Source organism: Passer domesticus, chromosome 19, assembly GCF_036417665.1.
Source record: "Passer domesticus isolate bPasDom1 chromosome 19, bPasDom1.hap1, whole genome shotgun sequence".
NCBI lineage: Eukaryota > Metazoa > Chordata > Aves > Passeriformes > Passeridae > Passer > Passer domesticus.
This window is the reverse complement of record NC_087492.1, coordinates 9,369,173-9,395,251: the sequence shown is the minus strand read 5'-3', so window position 1 is coordinate 9,395,251 and position 26,079 is coordinate 9,369,173. Positions and strand designations below refer to the sequence as shown.

General features: G+C 52.7%; 2 protein-coding genes across 2 annotated transcripts in view; both read left to right on the top strand.

Annotated features, from left to right (window-relative positions):
• LOC135283848 (uncharacterized) overlaps positions 1-13,774 on the top strand; it is a 250,559-nt gene extending 236,785 nt beyond the window's left edge. Inside the window, exons 4-5 of the mRNA XM_064394972.1 lie at positions 59-163; positions 13,432-13,774. Coding sequence (XP_064251042.1) covers positions 59-163; positions 13,432-13,527 — 201 coding nt within the window. The 3' untranslated portion in view covers positions 13,528-13,774. The remainder of the gene's footprint in view (positions 1-58; positions 164-13,431) is intronic.
• Positions 13,775-14,082: 308 nt separating this feature from the next.
• The window catches only part of LOC135283899 (centrosome-associated protein CEP250-like), a 181,896-nt gene continuing 169,899 nt past the window's right edge, over positions 14,083-26,079 (top strand). The window contains exons 1-6 of the mRNA XM_064395048.1: positions 14,083-14,184; positions 15,125-15,237; positions 16,212-16,277; positions 16,865-17,006; positions 25,704-25,784; positions 25,869-25,970. Of these exons, the coding sequence (XP_064251118.1) occupies positions 14,083-14,184; positions 15,125-15,237; positions 16,212-16,277; positions 16,865-17,006; positions 25,704-25,784; positions 25,869-25,970 (606 nt within the window). The remainder of the gene's footprint in view (positions 14,185-15,124; positions 15,238-16,211; positions 16,278-16,864; positions 17,007-25,703; positions 25,785-25,868; positions 25,971-26,079) is intronic.

Sequence of the window (26,079 nt, the reverse complement as noted above, 5' to 3'; positions counted from 1 at the left end):
GCTTGCGGGTCCCCACTGACTCTCCCAGAGGCTCACTGCCACCACTGCTCTCTCCTAGGACATGACTCTCATCCAGGATCTGCGTGAGGAGGTTGACAAGATAAAGACAACACAGCTCCTCATGGAAGGAGACATAAAGAAGCTTAAGGAGTCTTTTGCCTTAGTGAGCTGTTGGGTCATGTAATCTTTGGGCTCTCATGGGGAACTTCAATGTGGCTCCACAATCAGTTTTTGGTGTCAGGGCCTCAGGCCCAGGTGGAGGACCGTGGGGCTGCCCATGCAGCTAAAGGGCCCACACTCTGGGACAACATGATGGCTGGGCCCCGACTCTACTGTCACTGTCCTTTCCAGATGAAGAAGCTGGAGGAAGACCTTAAAAAGCTGAGGGAGGATATAGCCAAGTGGAAAGAAGAGAGCAGTAAGGAGATCTCTCAGCAAATTGAGTAAGAGGACAAGAGTGGGTTTCATACCCTGGGGGGCTGCAAGGGAGCCCAGATGGTCTGGCTGCATCCTGGTTTGTGGGCACAAGGTGCCCAGCAGCCCTGCAGGGGTAACCCTGCCCTTGCCCCCATCCCGCTGGCCAGGGCTTTGCTGGAGGAGACAAAGCGTGAGCTGCAGAAGATGGGAGAGCAGCAGGAGAGGAGGAATGCCATGCTGGAGCAGATGCTGAATGAGACAGCCGACCAGCTGAATGAGCAGGTGAGGTCCTGGGGGAGCACTCCCACCACTCCTGGCACGGTCCTGTTGCAGCTCCATGCCACATCTTCCTGCTCTGTTGTGCTGTGCTGTAATCTTATGGGAGAGCCAAACTGCCCAAATTGGCCTGGACCAGTCAGTGGCATGGACAGTAATTAAAGCCTTGATGCAAATGTCCTCTTGACATGGTGGGCTCATGGCCACTGAGTCGTGTGTGTTTACCCCTGTGGAGCAGACAGACCCCCCCTTGGGTCAGCACCTTATGTTCTTTCATCCTGGGAGCAGGATCAGGAGCTGAGACAGCAAATGGAAGCCAAGTTTTTGGAGATCCAAAAAGACTTTGAGAAACTCAACTTTACATCAAAGAGCCTCCAAAAGGACTCTCAACAAAAGCAGAGGGATATTGAGGTGTGTGGCTGAAACTCACCCCATTTAGGGTCAGAGCATCCACCAGGAAGACTCCAGGTGGGGGACCACAAGGAATCTCCTGCTGACGACCTCCTCTCATCACTGTGCTTGTTCCAAGTGCATTTCCCCGATATTTTCTGGGTACGGGGAGAGGGGTGTGCTCCCGGCTCCTGGGGTGTGCCTCAAGAGGCACCTCCAACCTTGCTGTGTCATGAGTTCCTTTCTGTGCTGAAAGATGCTGTTCCAGTCTCTGGAGAAGCTGCAGAAGGAGAAGGCAGATCAGCAGGACATGCTGGCAGCAATGGACATGGTACAGTCTAGAGGGGCCTCTGTACCAGCCCAGGGGCTCCTGGGCAGGGTGACAAATGCCCCTTGCCCTTGGGGGCTGGGGGGCAGAACTGGTGTGGGGAGGGAGAATTTCCTGAGCTCAGGGGGTCCCTCACCCTCCAGATGGTGGGACCAAGCTCACCAGGCTGACGGGGCAAATGGGGCCACAGCAGCCTGAAAGGGCCATGCTGGCCTGGGGGAAGCACTCCTCCCTCTCCCCTCACACACGCTGGCCCTGCCTGTCCTTCCTCATCCCTTTCCCCACCGCTCTCCTGCTCTTCCCCTCTGCTAGAAGGCGGACAAAGCTGCCTTGGGCAGCAAGGTCAATTGCAGCCAGTTTGAAGAGAACATGGAGGAGCTGGATGAGAGGATGGAGGAGTTGCAGAGCCAGATTTCAGGCCAGGAGCAGCACTGGAATAAGATGCAGCAGCAGTTCAGTGATTCAATGGAGGAGAAGGTGAGGGGTACCTCATCCCCACCTTGAGGAACTGGCACCTTTGGGACTTGGCAGCCTGAGGCAGCACCCCTCTGAGGATCCCCCTCCAGGCTTTTCCCGGGAGAGCTCCATGTCACCTCCTGGGGCAGCTGGCTGAGGCTGTGCACCTGTTCACAGCTGGATCGCCTGGAGCTGAAGACGTTCCGCAAACACCTGGAGAAGTCCTGGAACAGGAACATGGAGGCTCTCGAGAATAGGTTGAGGCGTGAAAACGCCGCTGGGATTAAGAAGTGAGTGTGATGGAGACACTGATGGCTTTGGGGACAGTGATGGTCCCATTCCCTCCAGCTCTCCCACACACTGCCCCTCTGGTCCCCTGCCACGGCACCAATTCTGCTGCTAAATGAACCTCAGAGATGCAGATGAAGCAGCTGCACCTTCTGCTTCCACCAGCAGCAGGTTGCACACAGGCAAGGAAGAACAAGGAGAGGGCACCTGCAGGACAGAGCCCTCCCAAAGCAAAATGGGGCTGTGGGTGCAAAGGCTCCCAGAAGCCAGGCTGGGAGAGGGCAACTGCTCCTCCCAGGCAGGGCTGTGACACGCCGTGTCCCAGAGCTGGATCATGCCCTGCCCTCCTGCCACGCACACAGGGGACTTTGGTGCCCGAGAGGGGCTGCAAGCGCTGCAGGGGCTGCTTGGGATGGTGACATGGGTGCCTGTGGCCTTCCCCTGGCCTCAGCCAGCACCCTGGGGATGGGGAGAAAGAGGCTCAAGAGCCCACGGTTCAGCCTGCAAACGCCGTGACCCTGTGTCGTGAGCTGCCCAGCGCCTGGCTGCTGCCCGCCAGCTGCTGCCTGTGTGCTGCAGGGCTGTGGCCCCAGGAGCTCAGCCAGCCCTCTTCCCTCACCCTCCTCAGGCAGCTGCCAGTGCCTTTCACGTGCCTGTCCTGTGACCGCATGCTCACCGTGCAGGTTCCTGGCCAGTGAGTGGCACCAGGGCATGGGGCAGCGGGGCTGGCATGGGGGAGATGGGTGCCAGCAGTGACCCTGCTGGGCACAGGGGTGCCAGTGTCTGCTGGGGAGTGGCTGATGTGGGGGCCCCCTCTGCAGCCCTGCCCATCAGCAGGGGCTGTGGGCACTCATCCCAAGGGCTACAGGCAGCGGGATGCCATGGGGTACAATCCCATGGGTTTGTGGATGCCGCCTCTAACAGGAACAGGTTTTTGGTCCCCTGTCACACCCCTGTGACTCCTGCCCTCCCCAGGTATCCCGAGACACTGCCGTATTTGCAGCCAATGCCCCCCAGCAAGGAGCCACAGCACAGCCAAAGGTAAGGGCCCTGAGGACACATCCCTGGCTCCTGGGGTGCAGCGTAGCCCTGCCACAGCAAGGAGGGCTCTGCACCTGGGCTGGGGGAGAGGAGCCTGGCGGGGCTGGGCAGAGCTGGGGAGCAGAAGGCAGCTGTGGAGGGCCAGTGCTTGCCCCAGGCCTGGGGGGTATTGCATTCCTTGCCTTGCCTGCCCTCTCTCACCCACATCTCTGTCCCAAGGTTGCTGAAAGCACATCTGATGAGCTGTGTCTGTTTTCAATTTGAGCTCACGCTTGGTGGGGAGTTGTATGCCTCCTGTGAAAGGAGTTCCCAAAAACCAAGCTCTGCAGCAGGGACCGACCAGCTCCTGCCAGCTGGTGTCCTGTGCACAGGGACCTGCCACGGCCATGGCCAGCACACCTGGCCGTGGGGACAGAGCCAGCAGATCCAGCCGGGTGGATGGGCTTGGGGCTCCTGCAGCAGGTGGACAGGAGCTGGCAGGGACGTGCCCCTGCAGGCAGCAGTGCCAGTCCCCTCCCTGGCACAGCAGGGTGGTGCCCAGGGTGCCACAGGGCTGGGCACTGAGGATCCTCTGCCCCATCCCACAGGAGGCCAGTGGTCCGTGGCGGTGGCTCCCATGTGCCACAGAGCTCTGGCGACCATCAGAGCAGCAGTTTCAAACTGCCACCTGTTCAGGATTCTCCCCGTACGAGTGCATTTCTGCAGGGACTCGTGACCCGCCCCAACAAGGTAGGGATGATGAAGGTGAGGACATGGCACGTGTACTGGGGGCGGGCCGGGCGATGCTGAGGATCCTGGGTGAATTTGTGCCTTCAGTTTCCTCGGGCACAGCTGCTTTGGGAGGGTTGCTAGGGAATGCTGGACTGGACCCTACCTTTCAGCCAGCTGCTCTCTCCTTCCCAGCCCAGAGTGACCCAGCTGCTGGGCAGGGGTGGACACATGCCAAGGGGCCGCAATGACCAGCTTCCTGTGGTGACCAGGACACTGGATGAGCCAGGTGTGGCCCTGTCAGGGCACGGGGAGCAGGGGGACAAGAGACTGGCTGTCTGCTGGGTCTGCACCTGCTCCCTGCGGGTCTCTGGCCAAGCAGGTGACCCTCCTGCTGCCCCGTTCTGAGCTGGCTGAGCTGACCCAGACGGGGCAGCCCCGGGGCCTGGGGGCTCAGCCTTGCCTCTCCCCCCAGGCCCTGCCACCTCTCGGCATCACCGGCCAGGCACGGCCCCCCGACACGTCTCCAGGGCACCAGGGCTCCTCCAGCCACTCCAGCCCCGGGAGACTTCGACAGCCCTCAAGTAGCTGGACAGGACTGGGAACCCAGTGCTCCACCAGGGACGTCGTCTCAGCAGAGAGTAAACTCTGGGACAATTGTTGTCTGAGAAATAACATTTTCATTGTATTACGTTAATAAAAAACCTTCTGAAAGACACACACAGCCTTTTCCCATTGCCTCTGAAAACACTGGGATAAATCAAAGTGTCCTACACTATTTTTACTATTAGTTATCAGGCATTACTTTATTCCCAGCTCTGGGGTACATAGGAATAGCTCCACTCAGAATGCACACCCACTCTCTAAATTTTTCACTATGTATTTTCAGCAAAACAAGTTAATGCTCATTGCCTGTAAATTACATATTTCTCTTCATTCATTAATCTCCTATCATCCATTTGTTTTTCATTTCTCAGTTCTCATGCTGCTGCCAGATGAACAATTGCTTGCTCCTGGCGGGCTCCACACTATGCTCATTTTGCCAAGTCCATGGAACCACACCATCAAAAGCAGGATAAACTTTTACCAAGGAGGGGAGTCAATCTACAGCCCATCGATCTAAGCTTTCGCTAATTAAATAACTGGCCAGCTGTACCAACTTTTCTCCTCATTTGCAAAGAAGCACCATTTCACCACGTGGTCAGGTATGACTGTGGGTTCACCGACCACCCGAGACTGCCAAGGAGACTCCCAGGGCAGAAGAGTGCATGTGCTGAGGGGAGGGAATGTATAGTCATGTCTTGGGGGAAATTATTGCCATATGTATGTTTCTTCTGAGAATAGTTATGAATATGATGACAAATACAGTATTTCAACAGGGGCTTTTCCTGTACACAGCATGTACTCTCTGTGCAGCCATCCCCCATACATCTGGCTTTGCAGTAAAGAATGCCTAATCCCTAATATGAAATTCAAGTCTTTATTTCTTTCTGGTTGTGATAACAATGTTAATTGGTCCACTTTTAATTTAATTAGTCCAGATATTGTTTTCAGTACATGAAGAGTGGAATTCTCCTTGTTCGTTTCTTCTTTACCGCTGGTTTCCACACCTTGTCCTCACACTCTACAAATTCTGTATTCCTGGTGTCCAGTTCTTAGCCCCATTTCTCTATCCCAATCTTTTTTCACTGAATCACGTCAAGTTCATTTAGCAAAACTTAAAAGTTCAGTTATTTTCCCAAATAATGTTCCACTAACAGCAGTTTGAATAAAATCTTGCTACATGCTTCAGTAGAAAACTGCACTGCTTATGATTAAGTGAAGCCATTATTAACAGAGTTAACGAAAACAAATAACTGGAATAGCGAATTAAAAAGTTATATCATTTCCAACAATTCCCCCTTTTGAAACTACTCTTAATTATTTCATTTAGGATTACTTCCATTAAATCATTGGATATTTAGAAAGACTTAAGACACTAAAATGCAATAATTCCTATTAAACTACTTAGTAAAACTTTTTGGCAAAACTTATACTATTTTAGATCCAGGGCCATTCAATTTTGCCAGCATTTTGTCTTGGGCTTGTTATTCTGGGGTTACATTTGAAAGGTCACACATTTTGGTACAGCAACTATTGGGATGCTTTTCTCTGCCAGCCCTTTAGCAGCTTTATCTGCCAGTCGGTTTCCTACACTAACTGATGTATTTCCTAATGGATGAGCTTTACAATGCATGAGAGCCACTTGGGCTGGTACCTGAACACATTCTAGTAATTGTCTGGTAATGTCTCCACCTTTGACAGAGGATCCTTGTGCTGAACGGAGCCCTCCTTTGTTCCAGAGAGCTCCATGGGCAGGTACTGCTCCAAAGGCACGGTTAGCATTAGCCCATGTGTTCCCATTCTTCCCCTGAGACAATTCCAGGCTGCCATAGGCTGAGCAGCTCAGCCCTGTGTGCAGAGGTGGTAAGAGGTAATGGGACGGCTTGGATTGGGCCCTACTGCACAGCCAAACTTCTGCTTTCCTTTGCTCACAAAGCTGCTCCCACCTGTGGACAATTGCGAGGCCGGATCTTCTACCAGAGGATCTCCTCTGCTGGAGTGAAGCTGCTCAGTCGTTGGAACACAGGCATGTTGTGAGGCTTCTTGACTTTCTGGTACAGATTCCAGGGTGCAAGGCAAAGGAGTTGTTTGCAGTTCCCCATCATCCTGCTCCAACAAGACAACTTGATACTTCAGCATTCGACTTGGGGGTCACCAGTGGCCTCCTTTGTGTTCTAGAACAGAGAGGACCAAGGGGGGAACATGAGCAGTCATTATCTGGCCCATGGTCCATTCGGGGCTTCTTGGATTAAAGCGCAGCTCCTGCTCCAAGTCAAAGGCAGTTAAGGGACATCCCTTAACTTACACTGTCCACTTGTTTGGAAAAATATCTTATGGCCCTTTTCCATGTGCATAACCTCTGAGCTAACACCCGTAGTGCAACACGTCAGTGCTCATGAACAATCTGCTCAAGAGGCTTGCTCAAGTCAGGTAATGCCTGTGCTGGGCTGGCATTAGAGCTCTCTTGGGGTCTCTGAAAGCCTCTGGCATTCTGGGGTCCACTGTAGCACCTCCTTGGTGTAGCACCTCCTTGGGCGATTCTCAGGGTCTCATATAAAGGTCTTACCCATAGGCCAGAATTAAAAATCCTGAGCCCACACCAACCACCCATTCCTAGAAATATTCCTAACTTGCAAACAGACCTTGGCTCTGGAGTTTCACAAATCCCCTCCACCCTTTTGGTTGCAAGGCTTTGCTGTCCCTGGGAAATGAGCCTCAGGTAGGTTTGGCATTAGGGCACTTCTTTGACACTTTGGGCCTTCTTCTTGGATACCCTGTAACTGGCTTGTCTCAGAATGTTCAGGAAACTTAAGAGTCATTTCAATGCATCCAGCATGAGTTCCATTAGCAATTAAAGTATCACCTGCATACTGCAGCAAAGGGGTATCTTCATTCTCCTTTTCCCATTCTGAAGTGACTGCCAGAGCCCTGGCCAGCTCTTAGAACTCCAGCACCCCACCAGCAATAGGGATCTGCCTGGGTATGGGGATTTACCAGAGACAGAACCTTTACAGCCACTTGCTCTAAGATGCCAGATAGAAGCCACATCAGGAACCAGGCAGAGGAGAAAGCTGTCTGTCTAGATGTTCCACAAGGAACAGCTTATTCCAGGAGAAAGGAGCTCACACAAAGAGCCCCAGGCACTCCTGTGCAAGGGGCTTTGTACAGATACAAATCAGGGGGTGGATACAAACAGCAAACCAATAGGGAATCCTCAGGGGAGGAGTGAGGGGATTACATCAAGCATCTGGGGCCAGTTGGGGTAGGAGGGTGGAGAGGATGGCTCACATGTGCAATGGGGCTTCCAGGAGTAGGGGGATTCCAAAGGGATGTTGCGAACAGGGATTGGCCTGAGAGTTAAGGGGCAGAGAAGGTTCAGGAATAAGGGGCTCGGTTGCCTTGACAGGCAGGGAAAGAGCTGGAACAAGGGGTGGAGAATGACATGAGGGGCAGCTTTGAGGGAGGGTAAAACCCAGGAGTAAACCATCTCAGGGAGAACATGAGGGCACGAGGACAGAACGATGCACTTAAAAAGGAATCAATAAGATAAATTCAAAGCGCAACACCGTACCTCCAATTCTTTTGTCAATTGGTTTTTGTCTTGGGGTGTGTCGTGGGTTAAGACGGAAGTGAGTTTTTTGGGAGGTTGTGGTCAAACCAATCAGTGCTTGGATTTGAATATTGGCACCTGGTTTGGCCACCGAAGGTATGGACTGCCTCTGAGAACACAGGGGGTTAAAAGCAAGAACTGCCAGGAGAACTCTCTCTTAGTTTCAGTCTGTAAAGGAGCTCAGAGCTCCCCTGCCCAGCCTGGGCTGGCTGGGGGAGGGAAGCCATGCGGCCGGGTGAGGTAGGCCGGAGCCTCGGGCAGAGGAGGGGAGTGAAGGCCTTGCAAGATGGAAGGGTGGAGGAGACTGAGAAGCATCGGGCCCCCCTCCTACCCCACGGGAGACAGAGAGAGAGAGAGCCAGTGCCTGTGCTGCCTTGGAATTCAGTATCATGGACTGGCAGCACGGCCGGCCAGAAGTGGGGGATGCGGCGAGAGAAGGTGCCCGGCAGCTGTGGGAGTTCTGGGCAGGCAGAGGCCCAGATTTTAACCCCTTTGTAAAATAATGGAAACCTTACAAATACTGATCCTCCTGAATGAGAATGAGAAGATAAAGGTGAAGTATGAAGAAATGGGCAAGTGTGAGGAAAGTTGGTGCACGTGAGAGATGTCAGAAGAGGTGAGAAGAATCCTAGGTGGGCAGAGATGATGGATTGGCCTTGAGCTGGACTCTTTCTTGTATGGCCATGGACAGACCCATGTTCTTCCTGTGACTCAGAGACTGTATTTAGGGGGAGGCAATGCCTTGGAGTCAAGAGTGAAGCAGTGGCGTGAACAGAGATGGCTGAGGAGGGTGTGGGATGCCCTCTGTCTCCAGGAGGGGAAGATCTCTGTTCATGAGGCCCCTCGGCCCCAGGGGTTTAAATCTGGGGGGGACTGGTGTCCTGAATTTGAGAGACTGCTGCTTTTGGAACTGAGTGGAGCATCCTTAAACGGGGAGCCCTAAAAGCAGTCCTGGCCCATGTGCAGTGGTGAGAGCCCTGGACATGGAGGGAAGAAGTCACGAGGGCCGATGTTCTCTGGGTGGTGCCACGAGTGACACGGAAACACAAGAGGTTTCAATTGTGTTTCTGGGGGAAGCCTATGGTGCAAGGGGGGACTCCTCTCTCTCTGATGGATTTGAGGGTTGATTACTTGAGGGGTGATGATGGACTGATTATGTGAGAGATCGTGATGTGGTGGAAATCTATGGTGTTATTTCATTCTGTGGAGAAAATGGAGAGGAGGAGGAGGAGGAATGGATTTGGAGGGTTTTCATTCTTAGTTTTTTGTTTGTTCCTTTTTAGATGTTGTAATTAATAAAATTAGTTTCCTTTATTCCTGAGTTGGAGCCTGCTTTGCTCTGTTCCTGATCACATCTCACAGAAGCCACCAGAGAAAGTGTATATTCATGGAGGCACGGGCACTGTGGCAGAGTCAAACCATGACAGGGTGACAGCATGATACTGTGTCTCCTATTGTCTGCTTTATGCCCAGACATGGGTCCTGTAACTTTAAGCTAGGTCTGAGAGAGGGGTGCAAAGCCAGTGGAATTCTTTTGGTGTGGTTTTCCAACATCCTCCCCCAGGCTCCCTCAGCTGTGTTGTGCAGCACAGACAGAGGGAGTACATCTCGGCTTTCAGCTGGCTTCTTGTTTCTTTGACAATGGCAGAAGTTTTTCCAGGACTGTGGCTTCTTCTCCTGGAACGGTTTTTGCTTTTCCCTGGTCTGAAGCACCAGAACATCGCCGGCAGCCCTGTGCCTTGGCCCGCAGGGGAGGCCTTGGGATGCACATCCCGGCTCTGGACTCGGGAGGAGCCGAGCCACGCCTACAGAAAGAGCTCTGAATCCACCAGCCTACCCCACAATGAGAAGGCTTGAATATCTAACATTATTCATTCTTTTTCCCATGCCTGCCTGCACACTGTGTGTTAAATAAACAGCTTTTTTCACTTTCTTCCAAAAATTTCCTTGCTGTGGGAGGCAAGGCGTGCCAAAACCTGTTTTCGTTAGAGGAGATGTTTCCTCCTAACTTGTCTCAAATTGAGACATTTCTCAAATAATGTGGGGTGATTTTTGAACCCTGGAGGAAGAACAGTGCACCTCAATTGGTTTTCATGGCCCATCAAGGAACGTTCCAGAAACAAGAGTTGACTTTCAGTTTCAAAGGCAATGCAGAAAGAATCATCCTTAACATCCACAACAGTGGACTCATCAGTTTCCTTAACTGAGGTGAAGAGTGCATAAGGCCTTGCTGCCACTGGGTCTCACACCAGTCTCACACTATTTCCTTGACAGCTCTGACATCTTGTACTGGCCTGTGTTCCTTAGTGTGTGCTTCCTTTACTGGCAGGAGAGGAGTGCTATATTGTGACTCACATTCCCTTAGTGACCCATCTTCCAAAATTTAGCAATTCATTCTTCTAACCCTCTTCTACCTTCTAACTTCAAAGAATAATTGTTCTGCCTGACCAGTCTTCCATCAGGCTCCAACTGAATCCTTACTGGTTCCAGTGTCTTGATTTCCCTGGAATTCCATTGGTGCACACCAACACAGTGACAGTGTTTTCCCCCTCCTCCCACCAGGGATGTGCAGGAGGGAAATACTTGTCCAGCCTTCCCTGCTGAACATTCTGAGCATGCCCTCTCTCAGCCTCTTCCCCCACTTTTGCCATTACCACAATTCCTCCACCAGGAGTTAATAGTGTGTCTGAATGACCTTCCTATAATCCCAGGGCTCTTTGCCTTGAACTCACTGGATTAGGGCATCAGAGGATCTCCCGGAAAAATCTTTGGAGTGCACCGGAGTCCTCTTGATCCCATCAATCCATGGAGCAAAAGAAGGAGGAAAGTTCCACCTGGGTCATTAGCAACTGTCACCAAAACCAGGATAGATGAAATCCTCAAAGACTATCCTTTTAGTTTTGGCAAGTTGGGCGTTACTTTATTCTCCTCAGGACGAGTGGAGCGGATAGTTCGAGCCACACACATAGAAAAAGCTTTTGACTTAGTTATCTGTCTTTTGCAAACAAAGGAATCAATGGTCATCCATTCTCAATGCCATAATTCTCTTCATTACTTTGCATCCTAACTGCTGTTGGGCTTCACCCATGGAGACTCTCTACCCTGAACTCCTGAGGAGAAAGGAGTCTGTGCCCCAACAACCCTACAGCTCAGCCAGGGGCTCACGGGGCTCCTCCTGCACCCCCAGCATGAGGAACAGCACCCCACTGCTTCCCTGGCAAAGGCTGATCCCAATGGATGCTCCAAACCAGGCCCTGGCTTTGCAGCAGTGAAGCAACTGGCTTAGGTGTAACACACATCTTCAACGGATAAAAAAGAAAGACAATGAGGCTGTACTCTCCTGGGAGACCTTGGAGCATGTTTTGGCAAATAAAAGGACTACAAAAGGGCTGGAGGTGGACTTTGCACAAGGGCCTGACATGGGAACAGCTTCACACTGAGAGAGGGGAGAGATCGGTGGGATATTGGGAAGAAATTCTTCCCTGTGAGCGTGGTGATGCCTTGCCACAGTCTGCACCATTCCTGGAAATGTCCAAGACCAGGTTAGGTGGCACTTGCAGCAACCTGGTCTAGCGGAAAATGTTCCTTGACCTGTCCCTGACCGGGGCTGAAACGAGATGATCTTTTAGGTCCCTTCCAGCCCCAGCCATTCCAAGGCTCCATTAATCTATGACTTCATGAGTCTGGAACCCACTGGTTACCAGGAGCGGAGTGGTGCGTTGCCTGGCAACGGGTGTTGTGATGAGGAGGGCCACCAGCAACCCGGTTCCAGTCCTGCAAGGGACAAGGAAGGAGGAAGGAGCCTGCTGGCTACTCATCCTTTTCCTTATCGCATTTGCTCATTGCTTCTATCACGCCTTTTGTTTAACCCATTTGTCACCAATTTTGCTCATCCCAGACAGGCCCAACTGGGCAGGAAGGCTTGTGACAAATCAGGGACAGAGTGTGTGCAGTCATGGCAACATCCCTGGACACACTCAGCCTCTCCCAGATGCTGGATCTCGCCATTGGGACACCCCAGAAGGGATCTGTTCACTTTGCAGCCTTGAGAAAACTGCTGCAGGCTGTGCTGGAGCACCTGGACGTGCAGTACCTGACAAGTGAGGAGCCATGGCCAGGCCAGCTGAGTGGCCCCTCACTTGCTGATGTGGCCACTTACATAAAACAGATGAAGAAAGAGATGGAAGACTATAAGAAACACACGTCCAAGGTAGAGGCTCTTCCCCGCCCCTGGGCACTCCCCCAGCAGACAGCCCCTCTCTGCTTCCTCACACAGCCGTGCTTGGCTCTGCCCTCACTGCCCTGGCAGAGCCGCTGGCAGGGGCTCTTTGCTGTCTGGATGGGCTTCAGTGCTCTGGCACTGAGCCCGGCTGGGGCAGGTGGCACTGGGACTCTCCCTGCTCACCTGGCTGTGCCATGGGCTGCCCGTGGCAGGGTAGGGCTCTTTGGGGTGTTGCTTCCCAGGCCATCACCTCTGACATCCCTGATTCTTGAACTGCTTTACAGGTTCTTCGCGAGGAATTTGGTGGGATAAAGGCAGAACTCTCCCGCATATCAGAGGACATGAAGAAGTTCCAGGAGGCACAGGTGTGTGGTTCTCAAGGTCATATTTCCAACATGTCTGAGACAGAGACTGTCTACAGACAAGTCTCTGACAATGCTTTCTCCTAGACCCTGATGGTTTCCCAGCATCAGGAGGAGATTGAAAAGTTAAAGGCTGGCCAGCGTCATGTGTCGGAGGAAATGAAGAAGGTCCTGATGTCGCGGGACCAGGTGAGCTGCTGCTGGGAGCAAGTTTTGGGTCTGAGACTGCAGCCCGTACCCTCTGCCCTGCTGGTTGGAAGCTCAGCACTCTTGGCCCTGCTAGATTCATGGACCGTGCTGCCTGCAGAGCCCTGCCAGCCTGGCTGAGCTTGGCCCTGCACTGTCCCCAGTGCTTGACAAACCACAGCAGGGCTCGAGGGCTTGCGGGTCCCCACTGACCCTCCCAGAGGCTCACTGCCACCACTGCTCTCTCCTAGGACATGACTCTCATCCAGGATCTGCGTGAGGAGGTTGACAAGATAAAGACAACACAGCTCCTCATGGAAGGAGACATAAAGAAGCTTAAGGAGTCTCTTGCCTTAGTGAGCTGTTGGGTCATGTAATTGTTGGGCTCTCATGGGGAACTTCAATGTGGCTCCACAATCAGTTTTTGGTGTCAGGGCCTCAGGCCCAGGTGGAGGACCGTGGGGCTGCCCATGCAGCTAAAGGGCCCACACTCTGGGACAACATGATGGCTGGGCCCTGACTCTACTGTCACTGTCCTTTCCAGATGAAGAAGCTGGAGGAAGACCTTAAAAAGCTGAGGAAGGATATAGCCAAGTGGAAAGAAGAGAGCAGTAAGGAGATCTCTCAGCAAATTGAGTAAGAGGACAGGAGTGGGTTTCATACCCTGGGGGGCTGCAAGGGAGCCCAGATGGTCTGGCTGCATCCTGGTTTGTGGGCACAAGGTGCCCAGCAGCCCTGCAGGGGTAACCCTGCCCTTGCCCCCATCCCACTGGCCAGGGCTTTGCGGCAGGAGACAAAGCGTGAGCTGCAGAAGATGGGAGAGCAGCAGGAGAGGAGGAATGCCATGCTGGAGCAGATGCTGAATGAGACAGCCGACCAGCTGAATGAGCAGGTGAGGTCCTGGGGGAGCACTCCCACCACTCCTGGCACGGTCCTGTTGCAGCTCCATGCCACATCTTCCTGCTCTGTTGTGCTGTGCTGTAATCTTATGGGAGAGCCAAACTGCCCAAATTGGCCTGGACCAGTCAGTGGCATGGACAGTAATTAAAGCCTTGATGCAAATGTCCTCTTGACATGGTGGGCTCATGGCCACTGAGTCGTGTGTGTTTACCCCTGTGGAGCAAACAGACCCCCCCTTGGGTCAGCACCTTATGTTCTTTCATCCTGGGAGCAGGATCAGGAGCTGAGACAGCAAATGGAAGCCAAGTTTTTGGAGATCCAAAAAGACTTTGAGAAACTCAACTTTACATCAAAGAGCCTCCAAAAGGACTCTCAACAAAAGCAGAGGGATATTGAGGTGTGTGGCTGAAACTCACCCCATTTAGGGTCAGAGCATCCACCAGGAAGACTCCAGGTGGGGGACCACAAGGAATCTCCTGCTGACGACCTCCTCTCAGCACTGTGCTTGTTCCAAGTGCATTTCCCCGATGTTTTCTGGGTACGGGGAGAGGGGTGTGCTCCCGGCTCCTGGGGTGTGCCTCAAGAGGCAGCTCCAACCTTGCTGTGTCATGAGTTCCTTTCTGTGCTGAAAGATGCTGTTCCAGTCTCTGGAGAAGCTGCAGAAGGAGAAGGCAGATCAGCAGGACATGCTGGCAGCAATGGACATGGTACAGTCTAGAGGGGCCTCTGTACCAGCCCAGGGGCTCCCGGGCAGGGTGACAAATGCCCCTTGCCCTTGGGGGATGGGGGGCAGAACTGGTGTGGGGAGGGAGAATTTCCTGAGCTCAGGGGGTCCCTCACCCTCCAAATGGTGGGACCAAGCTCACCAGGCTGACGGGGCAAATGGGGCCACAGCAGCCTGAAAGGGCCATGCTGGCCTGGGGGAAGCACTCCTCCCTCTCCCCTCACACACGCTGGCCCTGCCTGTCCTTCCTCATCCCTTTCCCCACCGCTCTCCTGCTCTTCCCTTCTGCTAGAAGGCGGACAAAGCTGCCTTGGGCAGCAAGGTCAATTGCAGCCAGTTTGAAGAGAACATGGAGGAGCTGGATGAGAGGATGGAGGAGTTGCAGAGCCAGATTTCAGGCCAGGAGCAGCACTGGAATAAGATGCAGCAGCAGTTCAGTGATTCAATGGAGGAGAAGGTGAGGGGTACCTCATCCCCACCTTGAGGAACTGGCACCTTTGGGACTTGGCAGCCTGAGGCAGCATCCCTCTGAGGATCCCCCTCCAGGCTTTTCCCGGGAGAGCTCCATGTCACCTCCTGGGGCAGCTGGCTGAGGCTGTGCACCTGTTCACAGCTGGATCGCCTGGAGCTGAAGACTTTCCGCAAACACCTGGAGAAGTCCTGGAACAGGAACATGGAGGCTCTCGAGAATAGGTTGAGGCGTGAAAACGCCGCTGGGATTAAGAAGTGAGTGTGATGGAGACACTGATGGCTTTGGGGACAGTGATGGTCCCATTCCCTCCAGCTCTCCCACACACTGCCCCTCTGGTCCCCTGCCACGGCACCAATTCTGCTGCTAAATGAACCTCAGAGATGCAGATGAAGCAGCTGCACCTTCTGCTTCCACCAGCAGCAGGTTGCACACAGGCAAGGAAGAACAAGGAGAGGGCACCTGCAGGACAGAGCCCTCCCAAAGCAAAATGGGGCTGTGGGTGCAAAGGCTCCCAGAAGCCAGGCTGGGAGAGGGCAACTGCTCCTCCCAGGCAGGGCTGTGACACGCCGTGTCCCAGAGCTGGATCATGCCCTGCCCTCCTGCCATGCACACAGGGGACTTTGGTGCCCGAGAGGGGCTGCAAGCGCTGCAGGGGCTGCTTGGGATGGTGACATGGGTGCCTGTGGCCTTCCCCTGGCCTCAGCCAGCACCCTGGGGATGGGGAGAAAGAGGCTCAAGAGCCCACGGTTCAGCCTGCAAATGCCGTGACCCTGTGCCGTGAGCTGCCCAGCGCCTGGCTGCTGCCCGCCAGCTGCTGCCTGTGTGCTGCAGGGCTGTGGCCCCAGGAGCTCAGCCAGCCCTCTTCCCTCACCCTCCTCAGGCAGCTGCCAGTGCCTTTCACGTGCCTGTCCTGTGACCGCATGCTCACCGTGCAGGTTCCTGGCCAGTGAGTAGCACCAGGGCATGGGGGCAGCGGGGCTGGCATGGGGGAGATGGGTGCCAGCAGTGACCCTGCTGGGCACAGGGGTCCCAGTGTCTGCTGGGGAGGGGCTGATGTGGGGGCCCCCTCTGCAGCCCTGCCCATCAGCAGGGGCTGTGGGCACTCATCCCAAGGGCTACAGGCAGCGGGATGCCATGGGGTACAATCCCATGGGTTTGTGGGTGCCGCCTCTAACAGGAACAGGTTGTTGGTCCCCTGTCACACCCCTGTGACTCCTGCCCTCCCCAGGTATCCCGAGACACTGCCGTATTTGCAGCCAATGCCCCCCAGCAAGGAGCCACAGCACAGCCAAAGGTAAGGGCCCTGAGGACACATCCCTGGCTCCTGGGGTGCAGCGTAGCCCTGCCACAGCAAGGAGGGCTCTGCACCTGGGCTGGGGGAGAGGAGCCTGGCGGGGCTGGGCAGAGCCGGGGAGCAGAAGGCAGCTGTGGAGGGCCAGTGCTTGCCCCAGGCCTGGGGGGTATTGCATTCCTTGCCTTGCCTGCCCTGTCTCACCCACATCTCTGTCCCAAGGTTGCTGAAAGCACATCTGATGAGCTGTGTCTGTTTTCAATTTGAGCTCACGCTTGGTGGGGAGTTGTATGCCTCCTGTGAAAGGAGTTCCCAAAAACCAAGCTCTGCAGCAGGGACCGACCAGCTCCTGCCAGCTGGTGTCCTGTGCACAGGGACCTGCCACGGCCATGGGCAGCACACCTGGCCGTGGGGACAGAGCCAGCAGATCCAGCCGGGTGGATGGGCTGGGGGCTCCTGCAGCAGGTGGACAGGAGCTGTCAGGGACAGGCCCCTGCAGGCAGCACTGCCAGTCCCCTCCCTGGCACAGCAGGGTGGTGCCCAGGGTGCCACAGGGCTGGGCACTGAGGATCCTCTGCCCCATCCCACAGGAGGCCAGTGGTCCGTGGCGGTGGCTCCCATGTGCCACCGAGCTCTGGCAACCATCAGAGCAGCAGTTTCAAACTGCCACCTGTTCAGGATTCTCCCCGTACGAGTGCATTTCTGCAGGGACTCGTGACCCGCCCCAACAAGGTAGGGATGATGAAGGTGAGGACATGGCACGTGTACTGGGGGCGGGCCGGGCGATGCTGAGGATCCTGGGTGAATTTGTGCCTTCAGTTTCCTCGGGCACAGCTGCTTTGGGAGGGTTGCTAGGGAATGCTGGACTGGACCCTGCCTTTCAGCCAGCTGCTCTCTCCTTCCCAGCCCAGAGTGACCCAGCTGCTGGGCAGGGGTGGACACATGCCGAGGGGCCGCAATGACCAGCTTCCTGTGGTGACCAGGACACTGGATGAGCCAGGTGTGGCCCTGTCAGGGCACGGGGAGCAGGGGGACAAGAGACTGGCTGTCTGCTGGGTCTGCACCTGCTCCCTGCGGGTCTCTGGCCAAGCAGGTGACCCTCCTGCTGCCCCGTTCTGAGCTGGCTGAGCTGACCCAGACGGGGCAGCCCCGGGGCCTGGGGGCTCAGCCTTGCCTCTCCCCCCAGGCCCTGCCACCTCTCGGCATCACCGGCCAGGCACAGCCCCCCGACACGTCTCCAGGGCACCAGGGCTCCTCCAGCCACTCCAGCCCCGGGAGACTTCGACAGCCCTCAAGTAGCTGGACAGGACTGGGAACCCAGTGCTCCACCAGGGACGTCGTCTCAGCAGAGAGTAAACTCTGGGACAATTGTTGTCTGAGAAACAACATTTTCATTGTATTACGTTAATAAAAAACCTTCTGAAAGACACACACAGCCTTTTCCCATTGCCTCTGAAAACACTGGGATAAATCAAAGTGTCCTACACTATTTTTACTATTAGTTATCAGGCATTACTTTATTCCCAGCTCTGGGGTACATAGGAATAGCTGCACTCAGAATGCACACCCACTCTCTAAATTTTTCACTATGTATTTTCAGCAAAACAAGTTAATGCTCATTGCCTGTAAATTACATATTTCTCTTCATTCATTAATCTCCTATCATCCATTTGTTATTGATTTCTCAGTTCTCATGCTGCTGCCAGATGAACAATTGCTTGCTCCTGGCGGGCTCCACACTATGCTCATTTTGCCAAGTCCATGGAACCACACCATCAAAAGCAGGATAAACTTTTACCAAGAGGGGAGTCAATCTACAGCCCATCGATCTAAGCTTTCACTAATTAAATACCCAGCCAGCTATACCAACTTTTCTCCTCATTTGCAAAGAAGCACCATTTCACCACGTGGTCAGGTATGACTGTGGGTTCACCGACCACCCGAGACTGCCAAGGAGACTCCCAGGGCAGAAGAGTGCATGTGCTGAGGGGAGGGAATGTATAGTCATGTCTTGGGGGAAATTATTGCCATATGTATGTTTCTTCTGAGAATAGTTATGAATATGATGACAAATACAGTATTTCAGCAGGGGCTTTTCCTGTACACAGCATGTACTCTCTGTGCAGCCATCCCCCATACATCTGGCTTTGCAGTAAAGAATGCCTAATCCCTAATATGAAATTCAAGTCTTTATTTCTTTCTGGTTGTGATAACAATGTTAATTGGTCCACTTTTAATTTAATTAGTCCAGATATTGTTTTCAGTACATGAAGAGTGGAATTCTCCTTGTTCGTTTCTTCTTTACCTCTGGTTTCCACACCTTGTCCTCACACTCTACAAATTCTGTATTCCTGGTGTCCAGTTCTTAGCCCCATTTCTCTATCCCAATCTTTTTTCACTGAATCACGTCAAGTTCATTTAGCAAAACTTAAAAGTTCAGTTATTTTCCCAAATAATGTTCCACTAACAGCAGTTTGAATAAAATCTTGCTACATGCTTCAGTAGAAAACTGCACTGCTTATGATTAAGTGAAGCCATTATTAACAGAGTTAACGAAAACAAATAACTGGAATAGCGAATTAAAAAGTTATATCATTTCCAACAATTCCCCCTTTTGAAACTACTCTTAATTATTTCATTTAGGATTACTTCCATTAAATCATTGGATATTTAGAAAGACTTAAGACACTAAAATGCAATAATTCCTATTAAACTACTTAGTAAAACTTTTTGGCAAAACTTATACTATTTTAGATCCAGGGCCATTCAATTTTGCCAGCATTTTGTCTTGGGCTTGTTATTCTGGGGTTACATTTGAAAGGTCACACATTTTGGTACAGCAACTATTGGGATGCTTTTCTCTGCCAGCCCTTCAGCAGCTTTATCTGCCAGTCGGTTTCCTACACTAACTGATGTATTTCCTAATGGATGAGCTTTACAATGCATGAGAGCCACTTGGGCTGGTACCTGAACACATTCTAGTAATTGTCTGGTAATGTCTCCACCTTTGACAGAGGATCCTTGTGCTGAACGGAGCCCTCCTTTGTTCCAGAGAGCTCCGTGGGCAGGTACTGCTCCAAAGGCACGGTTAGCATTAGCCCATGTGTTCCCATTCTTCCCCTGAGACAATTCCAGGCTGCCATAGGCTGAGCAGCTCAGCCCTGTGTGCAGAGGTGGTAAGAGGTAATGGGACGGCTTGGATTGGGCCCTACTGCACAGCCAAACTTCTGCTTTCCTTTGCTCACAAAGCTGCTCCCACCTGTGGACAATTGCGAGGCCGGATCTTCTACCTGAGGATCTCCTCTGCTGGAGTGAAGCTGCTCAGTCGTTGGAACACAGGCGTGTTGTGAGGCTTCTTGACTTTCTGGTACAGATTCCAGGGTGCAAGGCAAAGGAGTTGTTTGCAGTTCCCCATCATCCTGCTCCAACAAGACAACTTGATACTTCAGCATTCGACTTGGGGGTCACCAGTGGCCTCCTTTGTGTTCTAGAACAGAGAGGACCAAGGGGGGAACATGAGCAGTCATTATCTGGCCCATGGTCCATTCGGGGCTTCTTGGATTAAAGCGCAGCTCCTGCTCCAAGTCAAAGGCAGTTAAGGGACATCCCTTAACTTACACTGTCCACTTGTTTGGAAAAATATCTTATGGCCCTTTTCCATGTGCATAACCTCTGAGCTAACACCCGTAGTGCAACACGTCAGTGCTCATGAACAATCTGCTCAAGAGGCTTGCTCAAGTCAGGTAATGCCTGTGCTGGGCTGGCATTAGAGCTCTCTTGGGGTCTCTGAAAGCCTCTGGCATTCTGGGGTCCACTGTAGCACCTCCTTGGTGTAGCACCTCCTTGGGCGATTCTCAGGGTCTCATATAAAGGTCTTACCCATAGGCCAGAATTAAAAATCCTGAGCCCACACCAACCACCCATTCCTAGAAATATTCCTAACTTGCAAACAGACCTTGGCTCTGGAGTTTCACAAATCCCCTCCACCCTTTTGGTTGCAAGGCTTTGCTGTCCCTGGGAAATGAGCCTCAGATAGGTTTGGCATTAGGGCACTTCTTTGACACTTTGGGCCTTCTTCTTGGATACCCTGTAACTGGCTTGTCTCAGAATGTTCAGGAAACTTAAGAGTCATTTCAATGCATCCAGCATGAGTTCCATTAGCAATTAAAGTATCACCTGCATACTGCAGCAAAGGGGTATCTGCATTCTCCTTTTCCCATTCTGAAGTGACTGCCAGAGCCCTGGCCAGCTCTTAGAACTCCAGCACCCCACCAGCAATAGGGATCTGCCTGGGTATGGGGATTTACCAGAGACAGAACCTTTACAGCCACTTGCTCTAAGATGCCAGATAGAAGCCACATCAGGAACCAGGCAGAGGAGAAAGCTGTCTGTCTAGATGTTCCACAAGGAACAGCTTATTCCAGGTGAAAGGAGCTCACACAAAGAGCCCCAGGCACTCCTGTGCAAGGGGCTTTGTACAGATACAAATCAGGGGGTGGATACAAACAGCAAACCAATAGGGAATCCTCAGGGGAGGAGTGAGGGGATTACATCAAGCATCTGGGGCCAGTTGGGGTAGGAGGGTGGAGAGGATGGCTCACATGTGCAATGGGGCTTCCAGGAGTAGGGGGATTCCAAAGGGATGTTGCGAACAGGGATTGGCCTGAGAGTTAAGGGGCAGAGAAGGTTCAGGAATAAGGGGCTCGGTTGCCTTGACAGGCAGGGAAAGAGCTGGAACAAGGGGTGGAGAATGACATGAGGGGCAGCTTTGAGGGAGGGTAAAACCCAGGAGTAAACCATCTCAGGGAGAACATGAGGGCACGAGGACAGAACGATGCACTTAAAAAGGAATCAATAAGATAAATTCAAAGCGCAACACCGTACCTCCAATTCTTTTGTCAATTGGTTTTTGTCTTGGGGTGTGTCGTGGGTTAAGACGGAAGTGAGTTTTTTGGGAGGTTGTGGTCAAACCAATCAGTGCTTGGATTTGAATATTGGCACCTGGTTTGGCCACCGAAGGTATGGACTGCCTCTGAGAACACAGGGGGTTAAAAGCAAGAACTGCCAGGAGAACTCTCTCTTAGTTTCAGTCTGTAAAGGAGCTCAGAGCTCCCCTGCCCAGCCGGGGCTGGCTGGGGGAGGGAAGCCATGCGGCCGGGTGAGGTAGGCCGGAGCCTCGGGCAGAGGAGGGGAGTGAAGGCCTTGCAAGATGGAAGGGTGGAGGAGACTGAGAAGCATCGGGCCCCCCTCCTACCCCACGGGAGACAGAGAGAGAGAGAGCCAGTGCCTGTGCTGCCTTGGAATTCAGTATCATGGACTGGCAGCACGGCCGGCCAGAAGTGGGGGATGCGGCGAGAGAAGGTGCCCGGCAGCTGTGGGAGTTCTGGGCAGGCAGAGGCCCAGATTTTAACCCCTTTGTAAAATAATGGAAACCTTACAAATACTGATCCTCCTGAATGAGAATGAGAAGATAAAGGTGAAGTATGAAGAAATGGGCAAGTGTGAGGAAAGTTGGTGCACGTGAGAGATGTCAGAAGAGGTGAGAAGAATCCTAGGTGGGCAGAGATGATGGATTGGCCTTGAGCTGGACTCTTTCTTGTATGGCCATGGACAGACCCATGTTCTTCCTGTGACTCAGAGACTGTATTTAGGGGGAGGCAATGCCTTGGAGTCAAGAGTGAAGCAGTGGCGTGAACAGAGATGGCTGAGGAGGGTGTGGGATGCCCTCTGTCTCCAGGAGGGGAAGATCTCTGTTCATGAGGCCCCTCGGCCCCAGGGGTTTAAATCTGGGGGGGACTGGTGTCCTGAATTTGAGAGACTGCTGCTTTTGGAACTGAGTGGAGCATCCTTAAACGGGGAGCCCTAAAAGCAGTCCTGGCCCATGTGCAGTGGTGAGAGCCCTGGACATGGAGGGAAGAAGTCACGAGGGCCGATGTTCTCTGGGTGGTGCCACGAGTGACACGGAAACACAAGAGGTTTCAATTGTGTTTCTGGGGGAAGCCTATGGTGCAAGGGGGGACTCCTCTCTCTCTGATGGATTTGAGGGTTGATTACTTGAGGGGTGATGATGGACTGATTATGTGAGAGATCGTGATGTGGTGGAAATCTATGGTGTTATTTCATTCTGTGGAGAAAATGGAGAGGAGGAGGAGGAGGAATGGATTTGGAGGGTTTTCATTCTTAGTTTTTTGTTTGTTCCTTTTTAGATGTTGTAATTAATAAAATTAGTTTCCTTTATTCCTGAGTTGGAGCCTGCTTTGCTCTGTTCCTGATCACATCTCACAGAAGCCACCAGAGAAAGTGTATATTCATGGAGGCACGGGCACTGTGGCAGAGTCAAACCATGACAGGGTGACAGCATGATACTGTGTCTCCTATTGTCTGCTTTATGCCCAGACATGGGTCCTGTAACTTTAAGCTAGGTCTGAGAGAGGGGTGCAAAGCCAGTGGAATTCTTTTGGTGTGGTTTTCCAACATCCTCCCCCAGGCTCCCTCAGCTGTGTTGTGCAGCACAGACAGAGGGAGTACATCTCGGCTTTCAGCTGGCTTCTTGTTTCTTTGACAATGGCAGAAGTTTTTCCAGGACTGTGGCTTCTTCTCCTGGAACAGTTTTTGCTTTTCCCTGGTCTGAAGCACCAGAACATCGCCGGCAGCCCTGTGCCTTGGCCCGCAGGGGAGGCCTTGGGATGCACATCCCGGCTCTGGACTCGGGAGGAGCCGAGCCACGCCTACAGAAAGAGCTCTGAATCCACCAGCCTACCCCACAATGAGAAGGCTTGAATATCTAACATTATTCATTCTTTTTCCCATGCCTGCCTGCACACTGTGTGTTAAATAAACAGCTTTTTTCACTTTCTTCCAAAAATTTCCTTGCTGTGGGAGGGAAGGCGTGCCAAAACCTGTTTTCATTAGAGGAGATGTTTCCTCCTAACTTGTCTCAAATTGAGACATTTCTCAAATAATGTGGGGTGATTTTTGAACCCTGGAGGAAGAACAGTGCACCTCAATTGGTTTTCATGGCCCATCAAGGAACGTTCCAGAAACAAGAGTTGACTTTCAGTTTCAAGGGCAATGCAGAAAGAATCATCCTTAACATCCACAACAGTGGACTCATCAGTTTCCTTAACTGAGGTGAAGAGTGCATAAGGCCTTGCTGCCACTGGGTCTCACACCAGTCTCACACTATTTCCTTGACAGCTCTGACATCTTGTACTGGCCTGTGTTCCTTAGTGTGTGCTTCCTTTACTGGCAGGAGAGGAGTGCTATATTGTGACTCACATTCCCTTAGTGACCCATCTTCCAAAATTTAGCAATTCATTCTTCTAACCCTCTTCTACCTTCTAACTTCAAAGAATAATTGTTCTGCCTGACCAGTCTTCCATCAGGCTCCAACTGAATCCTTACTGGTTCCAGTGTCTTGATTTCCCTGGAATTCCATTGGTGCACACCAACACAGTGACAGTGTTTTCCCCCTCCTCCCACCAGGGATGTGCAGGAGGGAAATACTTGTCCAGCCTTCCCTGCTGAACATTCTGAGCATGCCCTCTCTCAGCCTCTTCCCCCACTTTTGCCATTACCACAATTCCTCCACCAGGAGTTAATAGTGTGTCTGAATGACCTTCCTATAATCCCAGGGCTCTTTGCCTTGAACTCACTGGATTAGGGCATCAGAGGATCTCCCGGAAAAATCTTTGGAGTGCACCGGAGTCCTCTCGATCCCATCAATCCATGGAGCAAAAGAAGGAGGAAAGTTCCACCTGGATCATTAGCAACTGTCACCAAAACCAGGATAGATGAAATCCTCAAAGACTATCCTTTTAGTTTTGGCAAGTTGGGCGTTACTTTATTCTCCTCAGGACGAGTGGAGCGGATAGTTCGAGCCACACACATAGAAAAAGCTTTTGACTTAGTTATCTGTTTTTTGCAAACAAAGGAATCAATGGTCATCCATTCTCAATCCCATAATTCTCTTCATTACTTTGCATCCTAACTGCTGTTGGGCTTCACCCATGGAGACTCTCTACCCTGAACTCCTGAGGAGAAAGGAGTCTGTGCCCCAACAACCCTACAGCTCAGCCAGGGGCTCACGGGGCTCCTCCTGCACCCCCAGCATGAGGAACAGCACCCCACTGCTTCCCTGGCAAAGGCTGATCCCAATGGATGCTCCAAACCAGGCCCTGGCTTTGCAGCAGTGAAGCAACTGGCTTAGGTGTAACACACATCTTCAACGGATAAAAAAGAAAGACAATGAGGCTGTACTCTCCTGGGAGACCTTGGAGCATGTTTTGGCAAATAAAAGGACTACAAAAGGGCTGGAGGTGGACTTTGCACAAGGGCCTGACATGGGAACAGCTTCACACTGAGAGAGGGGAGAGATCGGTGGGATATTGGGAAGAAATTCTTCCCTGTGAGCGTGGTGATGCCTTGCCACAGTCTGCACCATTCCTGGAAATGTCCAAGACCAGGTTAGGTGGCACTTGCAGCAACCTGGTCTAGCGGAAAATGTTCCTTGACCTGTCCCTGACCGGGGCTGAAACGAGATGATCTTTTAGGTCCCTTCCAGCCCCAGCCATTCCAAGGCTCCATTAATCTATGACTTCATGAGTCTGGAACCCACTGGTTACCAGGAGCGGAGTGGTGCGTTGCCTGGCAACGGGTGTTGTGATGAGGAGGGCCACCAGCAACCCGGTTCCAGTCCTGCAAGGGACAAGGAAGGAGGAAGGAGCCTGCTGGCTACTCATCCTTTTCCTTATCGCATTTGCTCATTGCTTCTATCACGCCTTTTGTTTAACCCATTTGTCACCAATTTTGCTCATCCCAGACAGGCCCAACTGGGCAGGAAGGCTTGTGACAAATCAGGGACAGAGTGTGTGCAGTCATGGCAACATCCCTGGACACACTCAGCCTCTCCCAGATGCTGGATCTCGCCATTGGGACACCCCAGAAGGGATCTGTTCACTTTGCAGCCTTGAGAAAACTGCTGCAGGCTGTGCTGGAGCACCTGGACGTGCAGTACCTGACAAGTGAGGAGCCATGGCCAGGCCAGCTGAGTGGCCCCTCACTTGCTGATGTGGCCACTTACATAAAACAGATGAAGAAAGAGATGGAAGACTATAAGAAACACACGTCCAAGGTAGAGGCTCTTCCCCGCCCCTGGGCACTCCCCCAGCAGACAGCCCCTCTCTGCTTCCTCACACAGCCGTGCTTGGCTCTGCCCTCACTGCCCTGGCAGAGCCGCTGGCAGGGGCTCTTTGCTGTCTGGATGGGCTTCAGTGCTCTGGCACTGAGCCCGGCTGGGGCAGGTGGCACTGGGACTCTCCCTGCTCACCTGGCTGTGCCATGGGCTGCCCGTGGCAGGGTAGGGCTCTTTGGGGTGTTGCTTCCCAGGCCATCACCTCTGACATCCCTGATTCTTGAACTGCTTTACAGGTTCTTCGCGAGGAATTTGGTGGGATAAAGGCAGAACTCTCCCGCATATCAGAGGACATGAAGAAGTTCCAGGAGGCACAGGTGTGTGGTTCTCAAGGTCATATTTCCAACATGTCTGAGACAGAGACTGTCTACAGACAAGTCTCTGACAATGCTTTCTCCTAGACCCTGATGGTTTCCCAGCATCAGGAGGAGATTGAAAAGTTAAAGGCTGGCCAGCGTCATGTGTCGGAGGAAATGAAGAAGGTCCTGATGTCGCGGGACCAGGTGAGCTGCTGCTGGGAGCAAGTTTTGGGTCTGAGACTGCAGCCCGTACCCTCTGCCCTGCTGGTTGGAAGCTCAGCACTCTTGGCCCTGCTAGATTCATGGACCGTGC